At 33.3% G+C, this 23,573-nt stretch overlaps 1 protein-coding gene across 1 annotated transcript; it reads right to left on the bottom strand.

Annotated features, from left to right (window-relative positions):
* Positions 1–2,251: 2,251 nt before the first annotated feature.
* LOC114174301 (SUPPRESSOR OF GAMMA RESPONSE 1) lies at positions 2,252–6,623 on the bottom strand. Its single transcript, XM_028059126.1, has 6 exons — positions 6,456–6,623; positions 5,540–5,681; positions 4,212–4,398; positions 3,642–4,132; positions 2,675–3,052; positions 2,252–2,596 (listed from the first exon to the last, which is right to left on the bottom strand). Exons 1-6 carry the CDS (start codon positions 6,461–6,463, stop codon positions 2,543–2,545), a joined length of 1,260 nt encoding a protein of 419 aa, XP_027914927.1. The 5' UTR covers positions 6,464–6,623; the 3' UTR covers positions 2,252–2,542.
* Positions 6,624–23,573: the final 16,950 nt, after the last annotated feature.

A 23,573-nucleotide genomic window follows, 5' to 3' on the forward strand; every position in this document is an offset into this window, starting at 1 on the left:
ATAAAATTATCATACATTTTCAATTTGTATTCAAATAATAAAATCATAATTTTATAATTATACAATTTTGAATTAAGATAATAAAAATATAAAATTATAATTTTTTAAAATTATAAATTATAAAATTATAAAATAATAAAATAATAATAAAATGACAATTAAATAAAGTGACATGATAAGATAATAATCACATCAGCCTTTTAACAGTCATATCACTTAATTAACAATTAACATAAAAAATTAAGAATAGAATTTAATTGAAAAAATTAAATTTATTTAATACTTGATGTATTAAAAACTCAATTCAAAATTTCCAAATTTAATAGGACTTAATGCTAAATGTAAATATCTGGCTAATATTCCCTTTTCAAAGTTACCCAGTTTAATGATCATAACATATTTTCCTCCAATAACTTTATGTAAAATCCTAAGAGAATTGAATGGTTCTAGGATTCACCTGTACCACTTTACCAGCACTTTATTGCGTAATTTCCATCACACACCAGGTTATGAACCTCTTTGTAACCAAAACAAAAGAAATGCTGTTGTCAAATACCAAGCTAAACTTTATTGAAAACTGTAGAGTAACAGGGAAGAGTAAGGTTAAGCAACAAAACTTAGGAGAAATATGTGATGATTCCTTTGACTACTCTACCATGTCTGGAGTACTTTGTTGTGAATTTTGGATAAGGTACAATGGATAATACAATCTAGTTGAAAGAGTGAGCCTCGTCACTGTCACAGCCAGAGAGGTTTTCATGTCCCTATTTGTCTGTGCCGACTAGTGAACAGCAAAGCCAGCATTAAGCTTTGGTCCATCAAGGAATCTTTGGACAGTTCATGAACAAACCCTTGCAAGATTACAAGATTTTGTTGCCATGTTGAAAGATTGGTGTGAGTTGTAATTCATTCTGATTCGGATGTATCAGTTCCAAAATGGTCCAAGTTTTCTTGTGGATGGACCTTACACTTTTTCTATTTGTGTTTTGAAGTGAAATGAAAGCTAAAATAAGCTAAAGCTACTGAAAATTAAAAAAGAAAAGACACAAGACTGTTTTCGATACACAAATGCATGAGTTAAGACAAGACAAATATAAAGCAAGCATATGACTAGTCATACTGCATTATACGTACATTATGAAATACAGATGCTATAACATCCCAAAACACTAACAAAAGCAGGACAGTGTAGAGATGGTAGAATGTTAGAGGCAAACATTTTTCTTTTATTAACTTGTCACCCTTCAGCTAGCCAAAATAATTCACTTATTAGACAGCTAAAAGTTGTATGTTTCATGCTCATTTTTTTGTTAGATACTTGGTATATTAACTAACTTTTTCATAAAAAAGCCTTCGGATTAATTGTGTAACTGAAAGAACTTGTTTACTGCTCAATTGTTTGGAAAAAGCTTATGAAGAAAAATTGAAATGTCCAAAAACTATTTTAGTTTATTATGATAAATTGTAATACTTGGAAGTCGGTAGAGTTAAAAATAGGAATAATTAGCAGGTTAATTTTCTTGTGGTGATGGAAGTCAGAACTAAATGTGTAGGATCTGGTTGTTCAGAACTTCAGTTTCTGAAATAAGATATTTTGTATTTCAATTTGCCCCATAATTTAGTGAGTGTGTGCAGTCAAAGGTAGAGCTAGCCAACTTTAGACTTCTGAAATAAATTCATTAAGAGAGTTGATAAACACAGCTTACAGCTTGTATGAAATCTGTTTAACCAAATTTTCTCTTTGATCGTGAAAATAAGTCCTTGATACACTAACTTTTGTCACTACTACTACGTTCCTAAAACAGGTTTATAGAAACTTAAAATTCTTAGTAGCAATATTATTAGCTCTATAGACCCTATACGAATTGTAAGAACTTACTGACTTATTAACATTTATTTACTTACTCTGCTTGTCTTAAAAAATTAGCATAGCCTTCCTTTAACTACTGTTAATTTTAAACAGAAAATATTAATATTACTCTTATTTCGAACCATAACACACAGAACATCTTTAAAAATTAACTCAAAGGGTGTTCAATGCAATTATCCCTCGCATTCATTTATAACTTGTGTAGCATCATCAACTCTGCTACAGTAGTTTGAAGGTGACAAGTTTCTAGAGTCGATTAGGCTACCTTTCTAACACTTTTTTTAGCATATTCAAGTTGCATGTCCTTGGGTGGATGTTTACTACGATGCAAAACTCAAATGTCTTGAATTTGTGACAATCAATAATATACTTTCTAACATATTTAATGGTTAACAGCGTGCATAAAGTCTTGGATCATTATATCCTGGAACATGAGTTATTATTTCTTACAATAACTCCAACAAGCCAAAACAAGGTACAATTACAGCACCAGTTGATCAAAGTATCAAGCAATAAAGTTAATTGTCTTTCATTACAGTCCAATCACACAACGATTAACAATTGAGTTTAACCCTTCGGCGAAAATGGGAAAAGTTTTAGCCCAAAATTAAGGTAGGACACAACAAAAAGTAGTTACAAAAAGTATTTCCCAAGCCGAGGTGAAGAACTAAATTAGTTCACAGCCTTGTATCCCCAGGAAATAAAGCTGTCCTGTGAACTAAATTCCTACAAAAACAAGAAAACGCATTAGAATGACATTAAAATTATTTCAATTTCACGCAATATTTGGGAACACGAAAGTACCAGCTGACTTAGTCGAATCTCTGCAGGGTTATCATTCACTATATTTGAAGGATCAAGGACAAGACGTTGACACTCTTCAATATCCTTCTTCAGACATTCTGGTCCTAGATCAGCATAAACACCAAGACCAGGCTGGCCATTATGATCTTCATGTTTTCCATCTCTACTGGGAGACTGGCTGTAGAGGATATCGTCACACAAAGTCAGAGCTTCAACCAGTTGTTGCGAACTCAACATATTCTGTGACTCGCTGTCCCACCATTTCTGGCCTTCCTCAGCATTACTTTCTTTATTTTCCACCCCTTCATCACTTTGAGATTCAGTTGCAAGTTCTTGGCAATCATCTTCAATTTCATGTAAGCAATCCATCTCAGACAGCTTTGGAATGAACGAAGCAGAACACAAACGGAAAGGAATAATCAATTTCAGCCAGTGGTATTTCACAATTTCACTAAACTACATCAATACATATACTTTGAGTCACAGCTTTGGAATGTGTCATTTTGAGTCTGCACGTATGCTTTATTTATGTTGAGAAAAAATAATCAATACAATAAAGAGAGGAGATTTAATATCCCCTAATAACAAAGATATAATATGAAAATAAATAAAAAAAATGTTGTTAATAATCTTGATTATATAAGATCAACTACATAGTTTTATAATCATGACAATTATATTCTTTCTCAATTTCCCTATTCTCAACATGATACCAGAGCACTACCATGCTATATGACCTATTTGGTCACTAACAGGAAAACAAATATTAAACTTTGTAAATGTAAAAAACTTCTACCGAGGACAAATATCTACCTACATTTTAAAATGGTACATTCATCATCTTATTACTTTATACATGTCCTTTACAGATAACATAAGCAAAACAAACAATAATAATAATGTTCATGGCAAAATATTAATACGTAACTAATATTTGATAACAAGAGAATATGGTTGAAGGTGTTACCTGTAGACTGTTATGTGTTTCTTGTACATGGTCCAGATCTGCACAATGCCTTTTGCTGCTAGGAGGATCAAGTGTCACCAATTTGGGAGTGTTTGGAACCACCTTCACAATTGTTGCTTCTGTTGATTCAGTTGCTTCAGTAACATCTTGGTCATCTTTATCACCTAATTTCACTTGTTGCTGGTAAAACACTTTAGAGAAAATGTACTCCCCATCATTTTCATCTTCTTTTGCTCCTAGGTGATATTCATGCATAACCCAATTAGTTTTTTCAACTTTTCCTCCTCCTATATTATTTTCATACAGAACCATAATCTTTTTCCAGCCTTTTCGAGCCCCATCCAAGACAACTGGTTTAGTCTTTCCAGTCTTGTGCCAGCGGGCATCACCAAAATCTTGACTTGCTATCTTTCGACGCTTTCGGTTGCCAGTGTTATAAGCCTTGATTGCTCTATGAAAAAAGAAGGAAGCACTTCCATCTTTCTTAATACCTAAAATTTTCATCATAGCTTATTATATTGATTGAAAAATAATTTAGAATTCAAAATTTGGAAAATTCGCAATACCAACCAGGTAAATTTTTAGGATGAGTATAGCAAATCCCATCATCTTCTTCAAGACTAGTAATAAATTCATCAATGAAAGGATGAGGTATGGAACCTTCTACCCCCACTTTTGCAAGCAAGTGCCAGATTATCTCCTGATCAGATGGATCAAATTTGACACCTTTTGGTAAGCCAGGCCACTCTTGTGCTACCTATCACAAGTAAAAGAAAAATTCAAATGTCAAAGCATTCATACTCAATTGTTAGACTTGCACCATAGGATTAAGCGATGAACCTCGTTATGTTTTTATGTTTTAACTTTTAAATGCTAAATCAAATTTTACGACATCTTTCTAGGAATTCAAATATGTGGCATGAAAAGTGAAAAGAACAAAAGGAAAATACTCTAGTAACAAAGATCGTTTAGGACTTAGTTTGTGAGTTAGGAAATTCCAACCCAACTCAACCCACGGAAGTATAGATAACATTACCACATTTCATTACATGCTACTAAATGTAAAGAAACCAACTAAGCACCACAAAAAGCATCCTTTATAGTCATTCAAATGTTCTATTTTCAATCTTCCAATGTAGGTTTCAAGCTGTCAATCACTCATTGTATGCTCAATATTGACCTGATATATTGCCCTATTTCAATCCTCAGAGATGTTGGTTTCATACACTCAATCATAACCCATGATTTTTTTGCATGATAACCTTGACCACTTTAGTGTAGAATAAGTACATTGAGCACTTTTACGTCCAACCAAATGATATTCAACACAAAAAAGATGAAATAGCAGCAAATAAGCATATCTCGTACCCAAAATTAATAGACTTATGCTGCAATAGTTTGAAACTGAAAGTAAGGGCAAAGAACTTGTACTTTATCTGATAAAATAGAACATGAATGTTACTTACTCCTAATGAAATTAACATGGAACATAAGTTGCTATTTCTATTCCCTGTAATAAGTTAAAACTCAAATTCTTTCCCATTTAAATTTATATTCAGTTCAGTTAAAACAGCAACTCCAATCTCACGTAGTTACTATTCATGGAAGCCTCAACATGGGAATAAGTGCAGAGCCACTCCATTTTTGTTACATAAAAATATTTAAACCGATCTTACTGAATCACTACAAAATACAAACAAAACTTGCATAAATATGATTAAAAATCCTTATTCATGCTAAAGTATATAAAAGTACACTAAAGGGAGGTTGAAAATGAACACGAAAAATGGAGTCCACATAAATAAATGCAATGTCTGACAAAAGAAAATGTACCGAGCTACTGATGATATGAAATCAGGAAATAAACAGTTAAATTTTAAAAAATAAACTGCACATACATCACTGTTGTCAATATCATGTTGACAATTTGGGCAAGGCTTTGTAGGATTGCTGCTCCATATAATCTTTCCAGGATCACACGTTCCTGATGCACATTTTATTTTGGTCGCAATTCTACTTTTGTCAACCAACCATGACGGTCTGCATAACCAAGGGCATTATGAAGACAAAAAGTCTATTATTTGGCTGTGAAAGCAAAAACTGCATAAGGCCATTCTGTGGATTTAAGCATTTAATTAATATCAGAACTCGACACATACTATGCAGTGGACTGCTATTTCCTTTTAAGCTTACAACAAACAAGCAAATACTAGTTGATGATCTCTTTATTCCAATTTGGTGAAGTTAAATCAAATAATAAGGTCGAAATCAAAAAGGTAAAGAAAACCCAAAAAGAAAGATAAACTTTTAATGGGTTTCATGATCTTTCGTTTGCCTTTCAATCTTAGAACTATTACCACGGTAGTTAGGGATGAACCCAACACTGAAAATCAACCAGAATACGAAAAAAAAAAAATCTTTCTTCACATAACCTCATGTAAGACCTTCCAATTTTCCATCGATTATAGAAGACTAAACTATGGAGAGACAAACCCACCAACCAGAAACTCCACCATTACACAAAAAAGCTTTGATTTTTCGCATAAAACCAACCCCATGTACGAACTTACACTCCTTTACCCATCATAGAACGAGGAGAACCACAGAGATGAAGCAACACAACCAGAACACAAAAAAAGAAATAATTTTTCATATGATACTAAGTAACCCTATTTAGATCATAATAATGGGGTTCTATCAAAAGAGCCAACATTGCTCCAAAAAGAGTTTGTACTGTGATGTTCCAAAAGGAAGATCCTAATGAAAAGCAGAAACCAATAATCGAACATGATAAGCAAGAGAAAGGTTACTTACCCAGCCATGGGAGAGGGGTGGATGATTCAGTTCAAAATCTTTTTTCTGCTTTCCAAGAGTCTGAGACCGCGTAATTTAAGAGGAAATAAACCATATAAAGAGTGATTTAATAGTTTTTCCTATCTTCATCAAAGTTTCTTTTTCGTAGAATTTTATATGTGTCTTTAAAATTTGAAAGTTCCGTACTGTCATATGTGAATGCGAATTGTCTTAAAATATTAAATTAAATTAATACAAAAAATAAGGACAATAATCATCATTAAAGTAGTGTCTCTCCAAGTTGTTTTTGTTGACTGACTTTTCATATCACTATGCAATCACTATGTATTTGGAGGCAATCTTAGTCTAAGTCAACCGGATGTGTTTAGATTTGGTGTTATTTTTAATAGAATAATTTTATCTTTTAACAATAAAAAATATTTTATTTATTTATCTAACAAAATAAATAATTAAATAATATTTTATTTTAAAATAGTAATTAGGACTTTAGTTTGGTGAATTAGTATTGGTAGCCTAATTTCATTAGGGAAGTTAGTCTAGTAAATATGTAACACATTTAATAGATAAACTGAATTAAATGAAATGTCACACAGAATAATATACAAAGCCAAGACATGGAATATAAACATTACAAAAGAAACTAGGATAGAAATTTAGGCACACCACGATGCCAGTAACCAAAATAGTGTAAGGGGTCGACACTATACAAAATAAAGTGCAAAAGCAAGACGATACATGGGCCATGGCCCTAAAAGAAAGTTGGAATCCAACCCAGAGAGGCTATGCAGCGGAATCACCGTTTTCCTGTTGACCAAAAGGAGTTCTTGCATCTGCTCACATCAATAAATTGATGATCATCACAAAGAGAGCAGACCAAACATATAACAATCAAACAAGCAAAGGGTAAGCTAGAGTAAAACATGATTTATCATACAGTTACTTACAACTTCATAGTCCAAGATACACGCGTCAACCAATCATATTATGACTTGCAAACAATACACTAAGACTTAAGACATGACTCATCTGGATACATATAATTAGTCGGATGCAGCGGATGTTTGCACTTGAGGTGGCCTGCTCTACTGAGCTAATTATTACAGTGTTTACTAGAGTAACTATGCTCTACGTAAGACTAACTCTTTAGAATGTTAGGATGAAATCATTACCTTGAATCCTTACTAAATTATATAAATGAGACACCACCATGAACTCCCACTAACAGGGGTCATGGAATTATGTCCTGACCAACTGAGGCACCACCATGAGATCTCAGCTAGAGATTCATGGAATTACACCCTGACCAATGAGGCACCACCACGAAACTATCGTGGGATTACGTCCTAACCATACCAACATCATGTTCCATCAATCAATATAGAATCATTTCTCATGCCAATTCCATGACACTTTCATAACCAACCATCTCATACAGGTCACGTGCCAAGATCATGTCAAAATCATCATTCCAGCGCATACAAACAGATCTTATATGCATCTTCGTATACTTCATACTTTAAATAGGATAACCCAAACCAAGCTTACAATTAACAACCAAAAACATGAAAAGAACAACCATGGAGCAAATTCCCGCACCAGTCTCGCTCAAGCCAAGGACTCTCACTTAGGCGAAAGAGATCTTTCGCTCAAGCTACAGGTACTCACTTAGGCAAGACTGCCAACAGAGAGCCTTGCAAGACTTACGAGTTCTCGCTTAGGCGAGCCCTCTTTGCTTGAGCGAGGCCACCCCTCGCCCAAAGGTGAGGTTCCTCGCCTAGGCTACAACTACAGTGACATGCCTCAAGCTCCCACGCGTTCTCGCTTTGGAGAGCCCCTCTCGCTTGAGCGAGATAGTACCTCACTCAAAACGAGAGCTCTCCGCCTGAACGAGAGCTCAAGTTCGAACCTGGGCTTGTTTCTACTAGTCTCGCCTAGGCGAGACAGGCTCACTTGTGCGAAAACATCAGATCTCGCGCACTGTTCTCCCTACAACAACCATACATACATATCTAAGCAGCATAACCAGGCATCCTATACATTCACAGTAGCACACAAGCCCAAGAATCGTGAAACAATAGCAAGACAAGCAAAAATCAAATTAAACCAGTAAGCCCTAACTTCTCGTACCTGGAAAGAGGCTAATAACAGACTTTGACCCTTAAGCCAATGAACCCAACAGCTCCATGAGCAGATTTACGAACTGGAACAGCGGCACAGAAAGAAGGCGAGGTTACCATAGTGAACCTCTAGCGGAAGTACAAAAAATAAGACTTAGAAAGGAACTAGTATGAGCTGAGAATCAACTTACATGGAGTCAAAACTGGTTGAGCTAACTTGAGTACGAGTGAGCTTTAAACCCTAGTAGAGAAGCGTTGCTGTTCTAATAGAAGGAGGCTGCTTTTTCTGAAAGTGCAGTGAATGAGGGTGTTAGGGCAAGTTTAGGGTCTTTGGCTCCCTATGGGCCAGCCCTAGGCCCAACTGATTTGGGGCAGCCCTTAAACATTAGGGTTCAGATATAAGTGGGCCTTACAGTTAACATCATTATAGTTTAACTACATTGAAGTAGTGTTATTCACTTAGAGTCTTAGTTAATTAGAATTTAGTTCTAATAGTAGTTTTAGATTTTTAGTAAAACTAGTCATTCAAATAGCTTGGTTTAGGTCTTTCTTATTGGATTATAGTGACTAATTTGTGTGACTTTTATTGATAGAGCTAAATGGAATCAAAAGAGGAGTAAAAAAGGATTAAATGGAGCTTGTGTAACATCCTACCATGATATTACAGAATTAATAAAGTAAAATAAAATCGAATAAATAACAAGTCATATTTATTATAATTCCTCATTTCCCAAAAAAACGCAGGAAATTTAAAACTTTATTACTGCCAAATAAAATTCCAAAACCAAAGTTTATAAAGCTGAAATAATAACCAAAATGTCTCATGAGAGTTTACAATTTTATTTTCAAAACATAAAAAGTAAAAAGACTCCCATGCTATCCTCGCTCCGAGTCTAAGCATCACCAGCACCACCTGCACCAACATCCTCTGCTCACGTGTACCGCGCACACGATCATCGCCAAACACAAGCAGATAGGATGAGCTTAATAAAATCAACATATAATCATATTGATATACATATAGGTAGTCACATATATATTTCATACAAAGACCCAAAATAAAGTCTTTCACTCTATTCTGTACCACTTGGCCACAACCAGATCATTCGTGTTCTACCTCTTTTAGTGATTACCCCAAGGTAATTTGCTGCCAAACCTATCGGCCACAACCGATAGAGCACGTGCGAGAAACCATTACTACAGATCATACACTGTAACGCCAGGTGGAGTTCCCAAATATGAACATAGTTCGTAACGTCCCAAGACTACCAAACTCGTCAGCTATTTGCTGAGGAGGGCAATCTATCTGGACCCATTTGTATTGGCCACAAGCAGCACACTCACACCGGCAACACTCGCCAACCCGAGCTCAACTCAAGGGTTCCTCGTGTTCATCCGCCATTCCGAGCTCAACTCGAGGAATGCTACGTGCTTAACCCCTATCCCGAGCTCAACTCAAAGGATACGTTCCGAACTCAACTCAAGGAACCTAGCAATCTTACCTTTGAAGCATCACCAAAAGTCTCGTAGATCATGCCTACAAAGTCCAACAACTAGGACTTACAGCCGCCAAATCGCCTAGCGGGGGACACGTACCGCCAAGCGCTAAGTGCCTTAAAATTTCCAATAATTGTAAACACCGCCTGGCGGAACAATTCACACCGCCAAGCGCATCCCCTATACGAACGCACCGTTTCCACTGTAACCGCCTAGCGATACCCTCTTCACCGCTAGGCAGAATTCGTCCAGATCTCACTAACGTTGTCGCAATCGCCTGGCGGTCTGTAACCACCGCCAGGCGCTGTATCAGAACTGACACATTTCTGGTTTCTGAGTATTCCTTCACAGATTTGACTCTTCACTCCTAGCATCAAATCTCACGCTGCCTTCCACTAATATAGTATAATCACTTTCCCAGTGGCTAAATTACTATCCAATTTCCTACTTTGAATATCAGAAATTAACTCAATACCAGATTTCACCCTCTAGATCTTGCACACCCTCCAAGTTAACTAACAACAAGTAATATGCTTCATCGTAGACCCAAGATGCAAAACTACTTACTCTTACTACCACTTCTTCCTGCTGCTACAACCCAAAGTAATTACACTTACTTTTAACAACATGATCCCTAATAATTTCTCCAAAATAGTACCACACCATTTTTTCCTTACTTGTTATTAACACATCCAAGGTTTGTCTAATGTCAATTAGTCCCATATACATCAAGAACATCCTTCACTGGCTAAATATAGTCATAAAACTTATACCAATTTACGATACTAATCCCGACCTCTACCATAGACCAATTATTATCAATTTCCTTCAGCACTATTAAACTATTCCAATTCTTCCTAGTATAACTCGCACATCAATCCCCCTAGGTCTCAATTTAATAACATTTCTTAATAATAATTTGTATTACCTTAATTTCCTCAGACCCAGATTCTCCTAGACACCTTCCCTTGCAACTCTCACCCTCCCATCTTAGAGATTTTCATCCCGTTCTCACTTGAAATTACTCATCATCATAAAGACTCACATTCCTTCACGTTATTAACCTTTTTCCTATCACAATTACCCCATGAACCTTCCTTAAACCACAAATTCCCGATTTTCCAACCGTAAAAGTCTTACTTCACTGTTTCATTCAATCACCCGCCCTTTGATGTGAAATAAATCACCATTTAACATTAAAACACCCTTTACCGATTAAACTTAGTTTCCCCCGATCAAAAACAACCAAGATCACAGGAAACATCAATTTCGAGCCATTTTGCTCGCGTCGCCTGGCGGTCTACTCTCTACCGCCAGGCGCTGCATACAACCCAGAAAAAGTGACTGAAATGCTATGTGTCGCTTGGCGGCACAGTCCCGGCCAGGCGGTTCCTCCTCTAGGAACCCAAAAATGCACGAAATGGTATGAGCCGCCTGGCGGCTATGTATAGCCCACCAGGCGGTTTCAGGAAAATTTCCAGAAATCAGAAAATCACAGATGAAACAGTAATCATATATTCAAATTGTCATGCTTTTCATGTACTTATGTGAACAAATAAAGAAATCAGAGTCCAGCTCCCCTAACTTGGTTTCCTTGCTATTTTCCTTGAGAAATCCAAAGTTCTTCTTTAAGGCAACAAAAGTCTTCTTAGCACTTTCACCAATTTGCTCTTATGCTTCCTCACACAACACCAAACACAATTAATGGTGTGTTAATTACCCATAATTACACTAAAACGAAAATATCATAAAAAGGCACATAATTTCTATTCATGATTACTTATGGTCTGCTTTTCTAGCCACCCTTGGCTGTCCACTACACTAGGATTTTCTCCACCCTTTCATATTCAAGCCAAAAACTCAGTTTAACAAAAATAAAGTTTAATTTAAGTTCCCTAAGGCTTGAACCCACAACCATGAAATTTCCAAATCAATGCCCAATCATTCAACCACTTCATATTTAATGCCAACTAATGTAATTCAAATATTATATTCTTAATTGACATGCACAATCAAATTATTTAAACAATGATAATCGAATAACACACAATTGGCATACTTAGAACTTCAACCCAAGTGCTCTCACACAATTAAAGTACTCTCAACCATTTGAGCTAGTACTTTACCACGTCATACCAATCAGAATTTATTGTCATAAATGCTCTTCCCACCCGCATTTATTAATTAATTAATTATTTAATTAATTAAATTTCGTGGGTCTTAACCAAGAGCAAACTAGTTCACTGAACACGATTAGCTCACTTGGTTTACCTAATTAAGTGTTTGACAAAATCATTATATAAAATAAATGTAAAACACTTTAAAAGGTGTACAAGCTATGTGACATGAGTTATGAATTATTGTGTATATCATAAAAAAATGCAAGATCATGAATACTTTAAAACCGAACTCAAACAGTTTTCACATGTACTTCACAAGGTTGAAATTGCTTAATTATCTTAAATCATGGGAACAACTGATTCAAAGCATAAAATAGAGATCAAAAATCAAAATCAAATAGTAAAAGCAACTCACCTTTACATTCAAGGCTTTAGCGGAGAACCCTTACCACCAATCAACAAGCCTACTCAAAAACACCTAAAACACTACCCCATTGACAAAAAAAAAATAGTCATCCAATAATGTTTATCAATTGATATTAATGCATATATATGTCCCAGCCCACTCAGTAAAATCAATTATAGGACATAATAGGGTAAAATCAATTGTCTTCCACTACCTTGGACTCCTTTATTCATTCCAGCAAAGACTTTATATGCATCTGAATGCACCGAATCCACCCAGGAATATATTCTGCCTTCAACTCAAAGAAAATCAATTATTTCAAAAAAAAGGCACAATTCAAAAAATTAGAACCAATAAAATGAAACAAACGAACAAAATTGGATGCTTCTTGAACCTTAGTTATAATTGACCAAATTAGAATTGGTTGCTTCTTGAGAAAGGAAGGAGAACATGTTGTGGGGGAGAAAGAGGCTACGTTGCCAAAGACACCACGAGTGACGCCGACAACGTTGCCAGAAACTTGTGATGGATGAATGATGGCATCTCACAACATTTGTACCACAATTCAAAAAATGGGTGGTGAATTTTCGTGGGTAGTGTCACGACATGGTGGGGAACTTCACTGCGGGGTCACAATAGGGTGGGCAACGTCACGACAGGATGAAGAGCTCACAAATGACCATTTTGTTGCAATGACAATCGTTATGGATTTTGGAGGAGATAGGGGCAATTGTTGTGGGTTTTGGAGGAGGACGCAATTTGAGGGAGAAAGAGGAGAGGGATTCTGAAATTTTAGTTAATTTCATTCTGCTGATTTATGGACAAAAGCATTTGTCGGTAACGTTCTCAATTTTGAAATTACTAGTAGGGATGGCAATGGGGCGGGGGCGGGACGAGTTTTGTTATCCCATACTCATTCCCATAAAAGAAATCATCAACATCCCCATACCCAAATTCAATGGGTATCAAACTTTTGTCCCATTCTCATCCCCATCCCCACCGGGTAACGAGTATATTTTCGTACCCATACCCGTACCTATTTTCTTTCTATTTCCATATTAATTAATTTTTATAAAATAATAAAAAATTACAGTAAAGGAAATATAATATTATCAAATATTCAGTATAGGAAGAGGGTTGTTTCTTCAATATCAAATATTTAGAAAGAAATTACAATTGTATAATCTCAAATTAGAATATCAAATAAAATTTCATGAAAATCAAAACATTTATTAAATTTGCAAACACTAATGGAATTTAGTTGATAAAATTTAAAAATATTTTTTTAAAATATATAAAAGGAAAACAAATATTCAGATTAAAATATATTTTAAAAATGTTTGTTTACTTCAATATTTTAAATTTTAATGAATCTCTTTTTTATACACTAATAAAAGTTATAATACATCATTTGATAAAAAACATGCGAAAATCAAATATTAAACTAATCATAATAAAATTTTAACATAGATTTTGTATGGTGATAAAAAGAAATTCATGGCAATTACATTAAATTTTTATATTATAGTAAATAAAATGTATTTATACAATTATAGTAACAAAATTACAGTATGATTGATAATGAGTTAGAAAATAAAAAAATAATTATATAAAATATATCAAAATAGTATTCTAAATGATAAAATGAACAACAAATAAAAATATTAAAACATTATCAAATATGTGTCTTAGAAACAACTTGAGAGACTATTGAATGAAATCACAAAAAGGAAAACAAATGTATAATTAAGACTATGATAAAATGAAAAATACCTTAAAGATCTAAGAAAAATTTTCAAAAATCAATGGTTGAGAAATAACGAAAATTATTTTAGCGAAACAAAAGAGTTCTTCAAAATGAAACAAAAATTAGTAATAATAGAGTAAAGAAGATAAATTTTCTATATTACCTAGTAAATGAAAGGTTTATGCTATCAAACACCTAAATTGAGACTGTTAAACATTCTCATGTGAAAGGAAATTATACAGTATATAAATTTATTAAAAAAAATAAAAATATTCAATAAAATATATTTAATTGACATACATCATTTGAGCATAATTGCATAAAGGTTATGGTAAAAATGAAAAATATATTGGAGATGCGAATGAATTTCATGACAAACCAAACCATTAGAACAAGTAAAAGAAAGAAAGTGGATAGTAATATATATATATATATATAAGGTTACTTAATTAATTGTGAATATTTTAATAATTTAAACGGAGACGGGTATTATGGCGGGTATGGGGACGAGATAGATATGTTCATCCCCATACCCAATTGAAAAAGTTAGGGATTCCCCATACCCATACTCATACTCATAACCATACCTAGTCAATGCGGGGATTCCCTGTCAAAACGAGGACGGGTTCGGGCAATACCCACGAGACAAGTTTATTTGCCATCTTTAATTACCGATGGATAATTTCGTTGGAAGTGTTCTCCTCTACCATTACCGATGGACATATCCATCTTTAAATCCATTGATAAATCACAAATATTGACAGATAATTTCGTTGGTAAATCCCCATCAGTAATTTATTGTTTTCTTGTAGTGATTCTTTCAACATTAGTTTAACAAAATATGAAAGATGCGTTCAAATATTATGAGCCAACTAATAAGTTGGATTGTCTCAGTAATAAAGATCATCCAAGAGCTCATGAACTTGAGTAATCTACTCATCTGGATCTTGAAAAAGGGCATTGGAAAATGTGTGATGTTCAACATTTGCAGCAACCATTGAGTGAAGTAAACCATGAACATGACATTTAAATGGTGTGCAGGGATGACTTCTGCCTTCAAGTGGTTGATGTGGGATTAAGCTAATGACTAGTAGACCACCAATATCATCATCATTTGTTCCTGCAACATTGCTTGGTCCAACTTCATCATTATTGGTTCCAATAGTAGCAACATCTTCTTCAAGCCAACTATTATTGGGCCAATTGTTATTGTCCTTTGTAAAAATCATTTTGTGTAATGTGAAACATGAGATGGAGTTTGTTGTCCTAATGGTCTCCTTCAACTCACTTTCAAGATCAACTCCAAAATATTGCAGAAATTTTTAGATTAACACCATATAGAGAAACCTAAAATTAGATAATCTTTTGGACTTAATCATGTGATATGAATGACAAAGGTCCAATCCACCTTCATCTTGTTCTGGATACAGGACATTAACCCCAAATCACCCTCATTTAAACTGAAGTGATTATCGCCACAAGGGGTCAACTACTAAGTTACAATGAAAGCAAGAAAACTTTCTTCTATTTTTGTATTACCAACATGAAAACCATAAATTTTGTCATGCCTTTTCAAACACTTCATGTAGGATTGGACTTTATTGTAGTTTTCCATAACTTGTGTATTTCCTTTGCTTGTATTCTTTTTTTTTTTATTTTAGATTATCCACAAATTTCCAAACATCTTATGTAATACTCATCTCTACTCCCTTGATAGACGACTTAAGCTCATTTTGATCAAATTGAAGGTTAGTATAGAATACCTTTACCATGTTTGGATAAAAATCTCTTGACAACTCCAAGAAAGTTCTTGGCCTTTGGTGCTTGAGTAGCTTGTAGATATTGTCTAGGTTTTCAACTTTCAACCATGAGAAGTGAAGAACCTTTAGAATGTTGATGTGCTTCCTACTCGTTTCATGTAGGAATATAATCAGGTTTCAAGATGGCCCAACCTTGAAGCATTTGATGACTTTGGAGGTGTTTGCTTAGTGAAACCCTCATTCTGGTGTGATGAGCATAATGATCTTCTTCTAGATATCTTTGTAATTTAGATGACTAGATTGCTAAAATCATTTATGCAAATTGAATTAGATGTATACATTTTATAACAAGAATGTTTCATAGATTTAATCAAGGGTTAAATATGTTTTCAGTCCCTTCGTTTGAAACGTCAAATAAATTCAACAAATAACTAGTGTAAACAATCGTACAACTCCCCTAACTTGGTTTCCTTGCTTAAATTTGCAAAATTCCTCGAGTATACTTTTGTTCCACGATGACCTACTCTTGCTCCTTCCACAACTAGCTTTCACTCTATCTCTCCTATAAACCTAGGATTATATTATCACTCATCATGATCAAACATATTATCAAAATAATAAATAATTAAAATAACACACAATTGGCATACACAGAGCTCAAACCTAAGTCCCTTAACATGACTAAGTACTCTCAACCACTTGCACTAGTACTATTCCACGTTATTAAAACTAACATTAAATGCCATAAATGTTACCACTACTCGCATTTATTAAATAATTATTTATTTAATTATTTGAATTTTTTAGGTCTTACAGAAAGTGAAGACGAAAGCACACAACTTGTAAATTCCATTTCCTTTCCTTCATTTGTACATTTTTTGTCGAAGTTTGCAAGAATTCTTGGATTACTAAATTAGCTAGGAAAGATTGTGATTCAGGTTTATCGTTTCTAACCTTTGTTTGTTGATTCATGATCTATAAACTACATAGTGAGTGATTAGATTAGGAATTTAGTGTTTGTTTTTGTGTTTTTTCATGATGTACTCCGTGTATGATGTGTTTCTTTTATTTTACACTGATCAATCTCATCCAATCCATTATCTAATCATGTTTCTTTTTCATTTCTTCATCTCAACTCAAATTTTATTTTCAATTTGATAGTGAATGAAACTTTTGACAAAACCTAAGTCGCCTCAAGTTCATACAAATAATGGTTTCCCCTTAAATGTAGTATAGGGATAACCAAGAATGAGTCCAAGACAAGATAAGTGATTAAACGACTTTAAGTATATGTGTTGTGAATTGAGTGGTGAAACACTACTAATTGTAATCTAAAAATTCCTAAACTATGTTGTGTATTCTAAACTAAGAATGAATTTGATGTAGAATTTACTAAGCTATTGGTGCAACGCCTAAACTAATGCTAACATGAACAATGAATGAAATGCATATGTTTGAATGTAAAAGTGTAATGAATGAAATGGATATGCATGTAAACCGTTCGACAAAAATCCTATATAAAAACCTAATTCCTAAAGATGTTTGATGAAATGATTGAATGCACATAGATGGAATTATTCTAAACTAAGGTTACGTAACTTCTGACATGCATATATGCCTAATATCAATTGAACATGATTACAAATGCAAATTCAAACTCCAATGCGTATGAACTCGAAAACGAACTATGAGATGAACTCTATCACGAATTTAATACAATAGAGATGTGTGTATGTACAATTAGATGCTGAAAATTGTTTGAAACATTCATATATGACTAATAACAACATAGAGAACCATTAATTCAAAGTAAAATCAAGCACTACAAAAGTCCTGAAATCTGAACCCCAATTAATAAACTAAACTATCATAATGAATTTCACTAAATTCTACTTTAAATGCAATTGGAATTGAATCCTTGAAGTTTATTGAAGCAAAACAAGCATAGAAACAACACAACCTCACAATTACAACACACAAACAATCACGAAATTCGTGAATTACGAATGGAAAAGTGCAAAAGCGGTATCAACTATCAATCAACTTTCACTTTCAAATTCATTGTAAATTCAATTATGCTTTTGTTGTTCAAGAATCTCTTTGTTCATCTTTAATGAATAATTGGCCATTATATGGTCACCAAATCATAATATTGACTATCAAATTGAAGGAAAAATATTAATTGAGATGAAGGAATGATTTAAAATCAAGATGAGGCGATGAATTTAACAACTTCAATCTGTGGAAATTAACAAAATCAGTATATAGATGGAAGAAATCACAAAACTACAAAAACAAACTAAGTTCATAACCTGAAAGCTAGTTATGTAGTTCACAGTTTACAAATTCAGCAACTAAAACTATAAAAACAAAACAAAACATGAAGATCAAATTCCTCTAGCTAACTTTGTAGACTAGGAGTCATTGAAACTTCAAGAATAAAATCCTAAGCACTGATGAAAGTAGAATGAAACACTATGAAGTGTGTGTTCCAAGCTCTTGAACTCCTTGATGTCTTCCTTCTTCTCATACAAGCTTCACTTCTATCAACCATCCAAAAGTACTTCAATTTTTAGAAAAAAAATCACATTTTATACCTCTTTAGGTGCACTACATATTAGCCTACTATTATAAGTACAAAACCTCCTACATCAAGTCATATGTAGTTCTCTTTAACTTTGAGATATGCTCCTTATTTTAGTGAAGCAGGTTCCAGGTTTCCATGTGAGGAGTTCTTTTATTTGACTGGCCATAATAGGTTGTGGAGATGGCAAATAAACCCGCCCCCGTGGGTATTGCCCAGACCCGTCCCCGTTTTGACAAGGAATCCCTACATTGATTGGGTATGGGTATGGGTATGAAGAATCACCGACTTTTTCAATTGGGTGTGGGGATGGGTATGGGGATGTACATATCCCCGCCATAATACTCGTCCCCGCAATATCTATGTCCCTACCATATCTCCGTCCCCGTTTAAATTATTAAAATATTCACAATTAATTAAGTAACCTATATATATATATATATATATATATATATATATATATATATATATATGTATATATACATATATATATATATATATATATATATATATATATACATATATATACATACATATATATATATATATATATATATGTATATATATATATATATACATATATATATATATATATATATGTATATATACATATCTATATATATATATATATATATATACTTTCTATTTTTATTTCTTCTAATTATTTGTTTGTTATGAAACTCATTCAAATCTTCAATATATTTTTCATCTTATCATAACCTTTATGTAATTATGTTAAAATGATGTATGTCAATTAAAATTTTTTATGCCTCACATTTGAATATTTCTATTATTTTTTAATATTTTTATTTATTATATATTTTCCTTTCACATGAGAATGTTTAATACTCTCAATTGAAGGTAATATAAAAAAATTCTTTACTTATTATTATTAATTTTTGTTTAATTTGAAGAACTCTTTTGTTTCGTTAAAATATTTTTCGTTATTTTTTAACCATTGAGTATATGTGTTGATATTTGGAAGGTGTACTACACCTAGGCGGCCTAACCTGACTAACCCCTCAAGAACGCAAACGAACATCATGTATGTCGAACAAGCAAGAGTAAACGGCCTAAGCCGCTAACTTAAGAAAATCAAACGAGAACTTGATAGACTTAAAACACTACTAACCAGGCCACTAAGACCCACAATAATCAACATATGGGGCCTAGGCTTGGCTCAGGCCCATCTACAGCCCAATCAAAAGCCCAACCCATGACGTGGCCAGACATAATTAATAATCTATAAATATGCATGGACCCCACGAATTAAAGGTACGCATTCATTAATCCCTTAATCACGAGATTTGACTTTTTGAGGAATTCCTTGCTGACTTGAGCGTCAGAGTCTTCTCCGCAGGTAACCCCTCTTGGGTTTGGACCGGTGGTAGCCGACACGTCTGAGGATAGCATACATCAGCCGAAGAGGAGCCTACTGAGGAGATTGCGGATTGAGGTAAGGTAACATTCGTGTTTGACATCTCTTATTTGTTTTCCGCAGGAATAGAAAGTTTACTTAGATCTCTATGGTATTTTTCATCTTATCACACCCTTAATTATACATTTGATTTCCTTTGTGCGATTTCTTTCAATAGTCTCTCAAATTATTTCTAAGACACACATTTGTTAATTTTTTAATATTTTTATTTATTGTTTATTTTCATCATGTAGAGTAATATTTCGATATATTCTATCTAATTATTTTTTATTTTCTGACTCATTATCAATCATACTGTAATTTTTTCACTTTAATTGTATAAATAACTTTTATTTACTACAATACAAAAATTTAATGTAATTCTCATGAATATTTTTTTGTCATTATCCAATAGATATTGGAGTTCAAAAGATATAAAATCTATATCAAAATTTTATTATTGTTTATTATTTGTTCTTTGTGTCATTTTGATCAAGTGATGTATTATAACTTTTATTAGTGTATAAAAAAGAGATTCATTAGAATTTAAAAAATTGAAGTTAACAAACATTTAAAATATATTTTAATTTGAATATTTGTTTTCCTTTTATATTTTTTAAATAGTTTTTAATTTTATAACTAAATTTCATTAATGTTTGTAGTTTGCAAATCTAACAAACGTTTTGGTTCCCATGAAATTTTATTTGGTATTCTAATCTAAAATGTAAACAATTATAATTTATTTCAAAGTATTTGATATGGAAGAAACAATCATCCTCCTAATATTGAATATTTGATAATATTATGTTTCTTTTACCATAATTTTTTTTTTTATAAAAATTAATATCAAAGTAGTTAGAAAATGGGTATGGGTATGAGTACAAGATTATACTCGTTACCCTGTGGGGATGGGGATGGGACAAAAGTTTGATACCCGTTGGGTTTGGGTGTGGGGATGAGGATGAATTTTTTCTACGGGGATGGGTATGGGATAGTGAAACTCGTCCCTGCCCCACCCTGACCCGTTGCCATCTCTAGCAGGTTGCCTCTTCTTTTAAAAGTGTCCATTCATGATCTCAACGTGTTGCAGCAGGTTGAACAGCTTAATTCTTTCCTTAAAAATTCACATAGCTAATTTGCAACAACTTTTCTTTCTCACATGCAAAATAACCAACTTGTGATTTGATGCTTGCTTGTAAATGCAATTGTTCTTTCGATTTCTAGCCAATTTGCTTAGTTTAAAACTTGGTTCAAATCTTGAATGTATCTTACAACATGTGAATTTAGGTTCCTAGCAATTAACACACTATGCCAAAATTATCAATAGACAGTGCACTTTAGAGAGTGCTTAATTAAAAAAGCACTCTCTATAGAAACACGGAACCAAAAGAGAGTGCTTTATAAAAAAATCGCTAGCTAATTGAATTTAGAAAACATTTTTTTGAATAAGCACTATCTATTTTTTTTTAATTTTAGTAGATGAAAAGAGAATGCTTGGAGAGATAAGTGCCATGTACATAGATACTAACAAAGACCATGTAATTCATCAAGCGTTGTCTATTGTTTTGCTTGTTTTATTAATAAAAAAAAATCACGCCCTCACATTCCCTTCTTCATTAGCGCCCATTCTATTTTCATCAATGTTCGTTTCTACAGCACTCGTGCTTTTTGTCTTCTTTTCGCAACACTCATGCACGACGCCTTCACACTCCCTTCTTCATCAGCGCCATTCTATTTTTGTTGTGCCCATTCTATTTTCATCAATGTTCTTTCCTTTCTACCGCACTCATGCTTTTCGTCTATGTTTCGTTAACACTTGTGTTCATCTGTGTTTCGTCAACACTTGTGTTCATCTGTGTTTCGTCAACACTCATGTGTGTTTGTGTTGTAAACATTGAAAGCTGAAAGCTCCAACAGTGAGGTCAACTACAAGTACCATTTAAAGCTATTGGTAACATTTTATCGCCATGTAATGTGATTTCTATTATTGAGAAATTTTTGATTGAGTCAATTTTTTTATGGGGAAAGGGTGAAAAGGAGTGCACACGATTGAACTTGTCATATGCCTACCTTTTTGAGATTATTGACTTTTATGGGGCTTAGGGTGGACACTTTTGTGAAATTTTCTATTTGAAATTCAATTCAAGAGGTGAACAAGCAGTGGGTCAATTGGAATTGATGAAGAATCTAAAGGTCGACATTGTTATGTGGTTGGTAGCTTTTCACAGTTGTTCATGTGATCTGTTTTTTGTGGACAAGTTAGAGGGAGGGAGGGATTTTAGTTACTCTTTTTTATATTAATTTTATGTTTAAAAAGACTTTGATTTTAGTCCTTGTTTTTAACTTGCATAGTGAATTGAACCTAGCCACTATAACAAACTTTGGAGTGAATTTGCATAGTGTTCTATTTATGTGAGTAAGCAGAGCTATTCTATTGTACAAAGAAAGAAGCTTTGGAGTTCGATTTAGACTAGTTTGGTGAGAATTTCTTCCATAATTTTGAAACTACCACACTGAAACCAATCACCAGGTCAAATGAGTTCACTGTCACAATCACATGTTGTAATTTTTTTTAATATGGTACACTCATGTTTCTCTTACATCTATTATACTTAGAGTCATTTTAGTGACATGCTTTTCAGTCTTCATATTTTGTCTACAATGAGCTAGTAACTTGTGGAGGAATTTATGCAATGGGGAAAAAAGTGTAATAATAGCAGTTGATTAAGTGAATTTTATAATCAATGATGTTAACTATAATATGTTTATAAAGTTCACTTCTTACTCTAAAGAAGTCAAATTTGGATCAAATACTATTTTCTACAACTTACCTATGTTAAAATTTGTGTTTATGAATGAGTAATTATTATCATTTCAATTGGTAATTGTTAGAATATTTTTTTAGCACTGAATGTATGTATCATAAATACATAGATGAATTCTGAAGTACTTTTGGTACAAGTTGAGTGTCTGTTTCACCACAAAATATGATCAGAATGTTCATTTGAGATTTGAACAGACCAATTTTCATATCAATATTTTATTTTAATAAGAATGTGAGTACTTGATTTTCCTTTCTCAAACAAGAGTTTTATTTGCGGTTACTTGGAATTAAAAAGTTTCAATTTATGGTATTATAATTTCCATAAACGTACACTCATATACTCAAACATAATTTTTTTTTTAATTTTTGTGGTTCAGTTATTTTAATCAATTATATTGACTATAAACCTGTTGTACTAGTTTTTATGATCAAGTGGAAATATAAGTTTATGTCAAGATTTTGTTATCAATTCACTTTGACAATTATTTTCCTTACAAAAATTATATATGCAATGAAATTGCACCTTTTTCTTACTATTGTGTAGTAGAAGAAGAGGCAGAGGCAATGCAATGTTGAATTTTTCAACACATTTATATTCACAATGTTGCATATTAATGAATGAGAGAGCATATCATATGTTGAATGT

The sequence above is a fragment of the Vigna unguiculata genome, chromosome 2 (genome assembly GCF_004118075.2).
Source record: "Vigna unguiculata cultivar IT97K-499-35 chromosome 2, ASM411807v1, whole genome shotgun sequence".
NCBI classification, from domain to species: Eukaryota; Viridiplantae; Streptophyta; class Magnoliopsida; order Fabales; family Fabaceae; genus Vigna; species Vigna unguiculata.